The sequence below is a fragment of the Crocuta crocuta genome, unplaced genomic scaffold, assembly GCF_008692635.1.
Source record: "Crocuta crocuta isolate KB4526 unplaced genomic scaffold, BGI_CrCroc_1.0 scaffold25, whole genome shotgun sequence".
NCBI classification, from domain to species: Eukaryota; Metazoa; Chordata; class Mammalia; order Carnivora; family Hyaenidae; genus Crocuta; species Crocuta crocuta.
In genome coordinates, this window is record NW_027532015.1 from 510,586 (window position 1) to 520,635 (window position 10,050).

Below are 10,050 nucleotides of genomic sequence, written 5' to 3' on the forward strand. Positions count from 1 at the left end.
CGGGGGGGGGGCCTTTTTAATACAGAACCGTGAATTTGCCCTCCTGTACCTGATGGCTTGAGAAACGCAGAACTGGCTATTTTCTTACTGTGCTCCTGAAGCCCTAGATAGGCCTTTATTCCAAAACTCGGATGCAGTGGAAGGCACCCCAACGGTCATCTTTACCCTCTTTGTTGCTCTCTGGAAAGAGATCCAAATGCATTTATTTTGCCTCAGAAATTACCAAAAAAAGTATTTTTTAACTAGTTCCATTTTTGCGGGATTAGGCAATCTCTGAAAGATGCCGAAGACTGGAAGGAAAAAGAACACCTAGCTTTAACAGGTCTCTTTCTAGAAGACCCTCCAGCCTAAGGCTCCCCGTGAACTTCTGAGGCTTGATGGCTTTAAGTGTTTTTTGTATTACTGAATTCCAGTTTGTCTGGGATTACCATTTTGCTCCTCAGAATATTTGCTATCTCCTGTTTACAAATTTGAGAAAATGAGATTAAATATCTGTCGCATCCAAGTAGTTTCGAAGGCAGGTTTTTCTAAAAATTTTCTCTTAGAGATTATGGCTGACTTGTTGTCTGTGGCTGCAAGCCTTGGGGGTCTCAGATTCTTAAGGAGTAGCCATGGTTAACATTGGGCACATGGTGATTATTTTCTAGGTATTGGCGATTGTAGAACTTAATCATTTAACATTGGGGTAGCTGTAAAAATATTTAAGCATTGTAGTCTGTTTACGGTATTTCAGTATGGAGTGTCACTTCTGCCTTGGAAAGTTAAATGGAAGATCAAACTTTGAACAATTAACTGCAATACTGCCTTTTCATGACTGGACAGTGATGAGTAAGTGATGTTTAAAAAATGCAGTAGATTGAATCTTCAACAACATGAGGCAGATTATTAGTACCTCCATTTAGAAAAAATGAAAGGAAATGTCACAAATCTAGCCAAAAGGCTGAGCAAGTATTTTTACTTGAAGATGGAACTGATTCCTCGGAAGAGTGATATAATCTGTAATACATAATGTGGAATATATTTTGCTACTTTTAAAACATTTATGATTTGCAATAAAAGAATTACAAAGGGATTTGTTTTAAAAATGTGATACGAATACCATGTGTGATGGGACTCTGCCATACTTTTAGTCTAGTTTTAAGTTCTTAACCCCATTTTGTAGATGGGAAAACAGAGGCTTTAAACATTAACTGCCTCAGTTTTCCCCGGATTCAGCAAATGACACTTTATAGCTTAGATGCTCAGGACTTAAACTCCAGGGTTTGGTTTTTGGTTTTGTTTTTGTTTTTTTACTCCACTTGGTCTTCATTCACATCCAAAGCATGAGCAATTTCTGTTGACTTTATTCTCCTATATACATCTCCCATCCACCCAATTATCTTCATTTCCACTGCAGTCATCCTAGTATCAGTTACCCAAACTGCCTGGACTCCTGTGATCTGCACTTCTGACTAGCCTTCCTCTTTCCACTTGTACCTTCTACAGTCCATTCTCTACAGCTGCCAGTGATCTTTTTAAAATGTAAACCAGATACCTGAACTCAACCCCTCAGTGCTCTTTATTACACAATGAGTAAAATCCAGTCTACCCTAAAATTTCTACAGGCCATTCTACTCTCCAACCTTAAGGTATATTACATAATTTTACATTTTAAAACTAAATCTACAACCAGCATTTTGGAACCAATAAAAGGAACTAGAGTTCCTTGGAGAAACAAGTGATTCTATGGCTGGAACAGGGAAAATAGAAGGTGAGCCTGGAACATCTTGTCATGCCAGAAAGTAAGAAATGCTCCAAAAACAAAATAATGGAAGTATTTCAAGTGGATGTAAACTTACACAGTGATGAAAGCTGAAACCATTTGAGCAACAACATAATGTAGTATTGGATTATAACCCCAAACTCTACGAGCCTATATGTATACTTTTTTATATATATACTTTTGCCTCACTTTCCAGGATAAAGTAATGGAATGAACACCAATACAGTCAAGAAGGGTAATCTATCTCTCTTAACTACCTGTGAAATTGTGGGCAAGCTACTTAGCTGAACCTCAAGGTCCCAGCTTTCCTGGACCCCCCACCCCCTTCTTTGTAAAAATAAATGAATAAATTTATAATAAACTCTTCACCCTACATCAGAAGGTTGTGAGGATTGAGTGAAATTGTAAACTTATAAATAACTATAAGATGTTTGGAGGTACCTGGGTGGCTCAGTCAGTTGAACTTCCGACTTCAGCTCAGATCATGATCTCATGGTTCCTGAGTTCAAGTCCCACATCCAGCTTTGCGCTGACAGAACAGAGCCTGCTTCGGATTCTGTTTCCCTCCCTCCCTCTCTCTGCCCCTTCCCCACTTGCGCTCTCTCAAAAGTAAATAAGCATTTAAAAACAATTTTGGGGTGCTGGGGTGGCTCAATCAGTTGAGCATCTGGCTCTTGGTTTTGGCTCAGGTCATGATCTCATAGTTTGTGAGTTTGAGCCCCATGTAGCCCCACATTGGGCTCCACACTGATAGCCTGCAGCCTGCTTAGGATTCTCTTCACTTCTCTCAAGATAAATAAACTTAAAAAATTTTTTTAAACAATTGTAAGATGTTTGAATCATCATTAGCTCTAAATTTTAAAGAATTTCATGTTCAAAGAGTGGTGTTAAATGGAAGGAAGGGTTCTATGGGATAGCTCAGTGACCGAACTCTGCTAACTAAAATGAACAGAGGAAGAATGCTTTTGAAAAGAATTAAAGAGGTCTGAAGTCCTTTTTCAGGCCTCTTCCCTTTAGGCAGCTAAACAAAGTAAAAGGTGTGTCTTTGTAAGTAGGTGCCTTCTGCTTTTTTATCCTCAGAAAAAATGTGGTCAGTCATATGTAAATCATACTTAATTCTTGAGGCAAAAATTAAAACAATCTGTTCTGGAATTTTTTAATCTTCCAGGTGGAAGAGAACCCCTCAATAATTTGTTCAAGCATTATGATTAATGTTGGTATTAGTAAATGTTATTTATTCTTTATTTGCTTTTTATATACTTGAACTTAGTTTGAAATGAGTTTTTTAGGGCTAATCCAAGGTCTGGTGGAGTTCTGAAGTATATAGTATGTGTCTTTCACTGGTTAAACATTAGGAATTTAGAAAGACATCTCCCTACAGGTGCCCTTTTAGTAATTAAAGGTTTTGCTCTATATAAAAACTGTAAAATTTAACATACACAGATTACCAATACTTACTACAGACTAAACAATCTGACTGGTACATACACTTAAGATAAATTGTTACCTACCTGTGATTGGCTGGCAGGGGTAATAGTAGGTGTAGAATACATTTGAAGCATATACTATTCATATACTCTGTGTTCAATAATGCTAAATACTGTTTCTGAACCTATCTATCTATTATATTCCTTCCCAGAATTGTACTTTTGTTCAAGTTACCTTCAGTGAATGCTTTTTCCAGCCTCTACTGCCTGACAGAATCCTAGCTATCCTTGAAAGCAGTAGTTCTCAACTGAGGTATTGAAGACATTTGACACCACTGCTTCTCCCCACCCAAAATTTGTTAATGACTGGTGATTGGAGACATTTTGTATTGTGCTACAGGGAGTAGAGACTGCTAATGACATCAAATGGGCAAAGACTGCTAAACATCCTAAAATGCACAGGACAGCCCCCAACAACAGGATTATCCAAACCAAAATGTTAGTAATGCAGAGACTGAGAAATGCTGCTGTAAAGATATTTTTTAAGTGCTGCCTGTTCGTTTATAGCTTAGCAGATTTCTTAGTTGAACAAACTAATTGCATAGTTTGTTAATAGTATCACAATTTGTTTTTCCTTTTTATGCTGAATAACAAGTACATTAGCCTTGTATATTAGGCAAAATAAAGGAGATGTCCCTGTGCTTGAGTTTTATTATCCAGTAAGGTAGACAAATACTTATATCAGACTGTCACCCATACCACTGATCCAAATAAAACTTAGAGATGAGAGCTCTGGAACTTCAAGGAGATTTTTAACTTATGAGTATTTAAATTTATTGACTTTGGTTCTTTTCTCTAAGCTTATCTACAGATTTCTTGATTAATTATTGTTAAGACTTATAATTGCTAATGTTTAACTCTTAATATAAATATCTATTTCTTTTAACAAAATTATTTTAACTCCTACACATTCCCCATCTCCATTGGTCTTTAACATGTTTACTGTCATCGGTTTGGGTTATGCTTAAGTCAGAGCTAATTTTAATGCCATTTCAAGTCCAGAGATTGTAGAAGTGTTTGTGATTACTATGAGGATTTCTCTGACTTCAGACTCCACTCAATGTATCACATTACCTTGTTTGTTCCATAACCACATTTATTAAATACTCCCTTTTTCCAATATTTTTTACTCAGATACAGACTTTCTAAAAGCCAAATGTTACAATTATACATAATTGTACAATTATACTGCATTTAGCAGTCTTCTGAGGTACCCTTTTGAGAATAAGATATATGTACTTACTAAAAGATTTAAGTAGTATTTCTTCATTGTCACATCTCAGTAATTAAACTTGGATAATTTCATAGCTATGTAGTGCTGAGAGAATGCAAAGTAATTAAACCTTTGTATATCCCAATGTAAGAAGTAGACGTGTGAAATTTAAATGCTTTGTTTTGTTTTTTTGTAGGTTGTAAAGAAGAAAGTTCCACTCTTTCTGTCAAAATGAAATGTGATTTTAGCTATAACCATATTCATTCTGGACTTAAATTAGTAAAGCCTGATGATAGTGGAAGACAAGGTTCCTATACTCCTGCATATTTGGAAGGTTCTTATAAAGATTGCATTAAAGACTATGTAAGGTTATCAGATATTGGGTCACCAGTTGTGAGCCCCAGGATTGTAGAACTTGAATCTGAAAATGAAAACAAGCTCTTTCATAACAAGGAAAATCAACATGTGCAACAAATACTTGATAGTTCAAATGAGATAGAAGAACTAGAGACCAGTGGACCTTATGAAGACAGTGGCTATACTTCATTTTCCCAGCAAAGTGGCTTCAGTGAACATGAAGAGAGTGGCCTTCCCTTGGAAAATTTCAGTGACAGTCCACAGTCTCACCTGCTTCAGATGAAAAGCCCAGACCAATATCCCAGCAAAAACTTGCCGGCTCTTCACTTTGCAAAAATGGTTTGTTCAACATTAAAAAAGAATGCCAAGCGAAATCCTAAAATAGATTGGGAGAAACTGAAAGAATGTATATTCAGTGGAAATTTTGGACTACAGAATATAATTGGCAGGAAAATGGGCCTAGAATATGTAGATATCCTCAGTGAACTCTTTCGAAGGGGACTCAGACATCTCCTAGCAAATATTTTAACACAGCTCAATGATATGGATTTAATCAAGTAAGTATGGTTGCTTTGAGTGTTGGTATAATCCACTAAACATTTTTGTTAATGGCTCAGCACTACCAGCTCATACAAAGACATAGAGGGAAGTCTTTTACATTGTTTAACTGAGGTAATGACTGCCTGATGGCTGGTATTTGACCACTTGTTTGCCATTAAGATGACAGAAAAATTTTAGAGTAAGTATTTAATCCAGTTATTTCATATTTATACTATTAGGAAACTATTTTAATTGGAATTTTTGTTTCTGAAAAACATCATACCTACTTAACTAAAACAACAGCCTAGTTCTGGTGTATAGGTCTAGTCGTAGGCTTTATGAGTTCTGTTACGCTTGAGAGTATGAAATAGTTGCTGACATTTTTAGATCATTTTTAATGTACGGCTCTCCTAGGTTTGACAGTGATAAAAATATGGAAACCCACAAGTGGATCTGATTGTAACTGTTTTCTTAGAAACCTCGTATTACCCATTCTTCCTCATTCTACCAGAGATCAGTTAGGATGAGGTAACAAGATAATTATAATAAGGTTATTGGATTAGATCCCACTCAACCAGGTGCACTTTTGGCATTTTTGGAAAAATTTTTAGAGGTACTTATCACTGGTCTTTATGAAAAATAGCAAAAGCTAAACAGAAGTATTAATTTTTATTGTTGGCTACTTTCTTGAGGGATCCACTGGCATCACAGCTTCTTTTTTTGTTAACAAAAATGGGTTTTTGAAATTGATGCCTACTAATTGCAGTGTGTCCTAGAGTACTTTGAAATTTGCCTACAACTTTTACTGATATCAAATAGCTAGCATGGTGTCATATATACAATAGGAGCTACTTATATTTGATGTCTGCAGATATTGTGAAAAAATGAAGTACCAGGGAATGGTTGCAATGGTTCTTAAGGGTAGATGCACTTAGAATGACTTGATAAGGAGCTTTTAAAAACAGGACCCTGGCTGCCATTTTAAGCCAGTTAAACCCAAATGCCTAGACGTGGGACATCCTTAAATCTTCAGTGCATAGGCAATTCTAAAGTATAACCAGGTTTGAGAAGCACTGCTAATAGAAATTTCTTTTTTACACTGTTAGTGTTTCTGTAGTATGTTCATTCCTCTTACCTCTTTGTGATGCCTTAATTGTTTCCTTTATAACCTTTTACTTTTCCAGTGTGTCTAAAGTGAGCACAACTTGGAAGAAGATCCTAGAAGATGATAAGAGAGCATTGCAGTTATACAATAAAGCAATAGAGAGAGTTAATGTAAGTCTTTGCAGTTGATGTTTTCATTTTTAAAACATCTTCGAACATTACGTTAAAATATAGCTCGTGTTTATCTTTACAAATAGGGGGACATAGGACAGATAACAGATAATCTGGAAATCCTTTACATTCACAAGACATTTCAGCTTTTCACTAGAACTCATTAAACAGAATTCAAAGACAAAGGGAAAGGAATTCCACCTAAGTCATTATTTCTTGGGTTCTTTCTAGAAATGGAATGCCCAAAAGTAAAAAAGGGAAAATTGGTCAGTTCTCTAATAACAAGAGTTGATTATATAGCTAATCGTCATTGCAATTTGTATTTTTTCAGTTACGTTACCAACATATTGAACATTCTTAATGCAGAAAAGAATCCATTTCCCAAATTTAGGAGATGTTTCTGAGAATATCAGTACATGATTCAAATTTCAGGCCTAACAGTTGGCAGACTTGAGTCTGAATTTTGGTGCTGCTACTTACTAGCTGTATAACTTTAGACAAGTATTACTTAAGTTCAGTTTCTTTATTGATAAGGTAGTATTAATGAAAAGTTTTCTAATCTAAAAGGTTGTTTTGAATCCACGCATAAGATCAAAGTGATACTTAAACATGACTTATAATTTACTGGTGATTAAAACAATGACTTTTTGTTTTGGCATTAGTACTTTATAAATCATGAATTAAATATTTAGTGCTTTCTCACAAATTCTGGTTTGCAGTTTCTGTCAGTATTTGAATAGTTGTATGTGGCTAAATTTAAGCTTGTGCAGGTAAATTGAATATAGTGATAAATCTTTTACGTTCTCATTTGCCCTGTTTTACATGTACAAACAATAAAAATGCCTGATTGTTGAGAATATAGGAGGATATTTTTAAGTCCTATTAAAATTTTTTTTTTAATTAGGAAAAGAACATTAAGTTTTCACCACATGCTTCAACCAGAGAATATGTTATGTTCAGAACTGCATTAGCTTCTGTTCAAAAATCAGCAGCCCAGGCTCACCCCAAAAAAGATGCTCAAACCAAGTTATCCCATCCAGGTGATCAGAAAGGTTCTACTTACAGTCGACACAGTGAATTCTCTGAGGTAATTTTTTGTTTGTCAATAAACTAGAAATTTATGGGGCATTTATTGTTAAAAAGGTTTAGAGTAAGAAATGGAGAGCTTTAAATTTAATTATAGCATAATTAGAACTACTAGGGAATTATTAATGGAGACGTTATCTTCTGTCCCCCTTCATTCTGCTCTCAAAAATATTAGAAACTAAGAAACAATTTATAACTCAAGTATTATCAAATTAGGAAAGTACAGAGATACCTTTCTACGCAAAAAATAATAAATCATTTGACATTATTTTATGACTACTCAGTGATGTTGAGATCTAATTAGGAAATGCTACGAAAACCTTGATTTTAAAATTTCACCAAACTTATTCAATACTACGTTTCACAATTGCTGCCTTTAATATCTATGGACAAGAACTAAACTGAAAAAGGCCAGCTTTCAGAAATTGAAGCCCTCCTATTGTACCTTCAAATCATTGAGTAATGTGTATTATAAGTTCTACTCAACACGTGGATAATTTGGCAAGCTTAATTTATAAAAACATAATCTTACCTATGAATGCATCTTTGAAATATTGACTGCCTTCATGTTGGTCTGTAAGTATAAATTATAGTGAAGTTTAATTTTCTAAGTGTTCATTACATAATGACTAAAACAACATGTAACGATTCAAAAAGCAGTTATTGAGCATCTGCTCAATAATAGGTAATTCACGGATAAGAAAACATAGTACCCTTCATAGCCTTGTAATCTAGAATGGAAAATGGCTACATAAAAATAAAAAAATAAATGCCATATAATGTGATAGGTGCCTCTAAAAAGCTAGAAGTGAAAGCAACCAACTCCTAGTAACACTAGGAAGACTTCACAGTAAAGGGGACATTTAAGTTAGGCATTGACATGTAAGTCACTGGACCAGTTGACAAGTGATATTATCTCACTCATTAAACAGTGAGCTCCTTAAGGGCAGAAATTGACTTACCTGTGACATTGGTGCTTTATTCATGTATTGGGGAAGGCTGAGAGATGCCCTTCTTGTCTTTACCAACTAAATTACATTCAATTCTTATTAAAATTTGTTTATGGATTTTCTTTCTAGGTTGCCAAGACTTTGAAAGAGAATGAAAGCCTCAAAGCCTGTGTTCGCTGTAATTCACCTGCGAAATATGATTGCTATTTACAGCGGGCAGTCTGCAAACGAGAAGGCTGTGGGTTTGATTATTGTACAAGGTGTCTGTGTAATTATCATGCCACCAACGAATGTTCAAATGGCAAACCCCTAAAAGCCAGTTATAAAGTAGGTCCTCTGCCGGGTACTAAAACAAGCAAGAAGAATTTACGACGATTGTGATCTCTTGTTAAATCAATTTTGTACCTGATTGTGAACATTAGTTAGAACATGTTAGGTTTTAATTTAAAAAAAAGTAAATGTATTGTGATTTCCAATTTTGTGTTGAAATCATTGTAGTTCTTTGGATTTTCTCCCCCTTGAGTAAAGAGAATATACAACCTCTTAAAATATTTTACAATTTAGTTTGAAAAAGTTTAAAATTCTCAGTACAAATCAGAAAATTATATGTTTTAAGAAAAAAGGAAAAGTAGTTATCTGATATTTGTAATTTGGTATAAAATAAAATTGATTCAATTTTTATGGTAAAGGAAGACCGTGTAATTTTACCTAGATATCTTAAATATTGTTCACCATCTATTAGCATTTGAGACATTTTATTTGCCCTACCAAATTAATACCTATTGAAATAACTTTGGAGTCTGTTAATTTAAATGTTTTGTTATCTTTCTTTAACCTCTTTTTCAGTGTGTACATGTTCTTAAAAAGTACACTTTGTGTTATCTTGCTTTTTCCTATTTGTAAGTCTGTGTGTTTTAATATTTTTGTACATATGTAAATACTTCTGTATTTTTTTATGTCAAGGTAAGAAAATAAAGATCTTTTTTGTGTGTATATATATATATATATGTAAATGTAAGTTTTGTACGTGTTATGAATAAAATTGTTACAAGCTTAGTAGTGTGAACCTTTTGTTTTGGTAAACATTTTAATCTTAGAAACAGCTAAATTAGGAAACTATCCGAGACTGTATTGTAAGGTAAGAATGTTAGCTTTGACTGCATTCAGAACACTTGTTCTAATAAGATTCCAGGACAAGGATACATATTTTTTATTCCTTAATTCTAAAGTATAATATATTTTGGTCTCAATTATGAATATGGTGAAATTCTAGGAGTTTGAACTCAGACAAAAAGTCCTGAACATTTAAGAGCGGGCCTCCAATTCTCAACAGAGCTACAAAAGACCCTCAAGGCCTTTTCCTTTCTTTTCAGCAGAAGC

The 10,050-nt window shown here is 34.5% G+C and overlaps 1 protein-coding gene across 2 annotated transcripts in view; it reads left to right on the forward strand.

The window, feature by feature from the left end:
• Positions 1-9,628, forward strand: part of FBXO5 (F-box protein 5) — a 10,642-nt gene extending 1,014 nt beyond the window's left edge. For both annotated transcript variants that reach the window (XM_077776033.1, XM_077776034.1), the window contains exons 2-5: positions 4,659-5,376; positions 6,544-6,634; positions 7,539-7,721; positions 8,800-9,628. In XM_077776033.1, coding sequence (XP_077632159.1) covers positions 4,659-5,376; positions 6,544-6,634; positions 7,539-7,721; positions 8,800-9,051 — 1,244 coding nt within the window. In that variant the 3' untranslated portion in view covers positions 9,052-9,628. The remainder of the gene's footprint in view (positions 1-4,658; positions 5,377-6,543; positions 6,635-7,538; positions 7,722-8,799) is intronic.
• Positions 9,629-10,050: the final 422 nt, after the last annotated feature.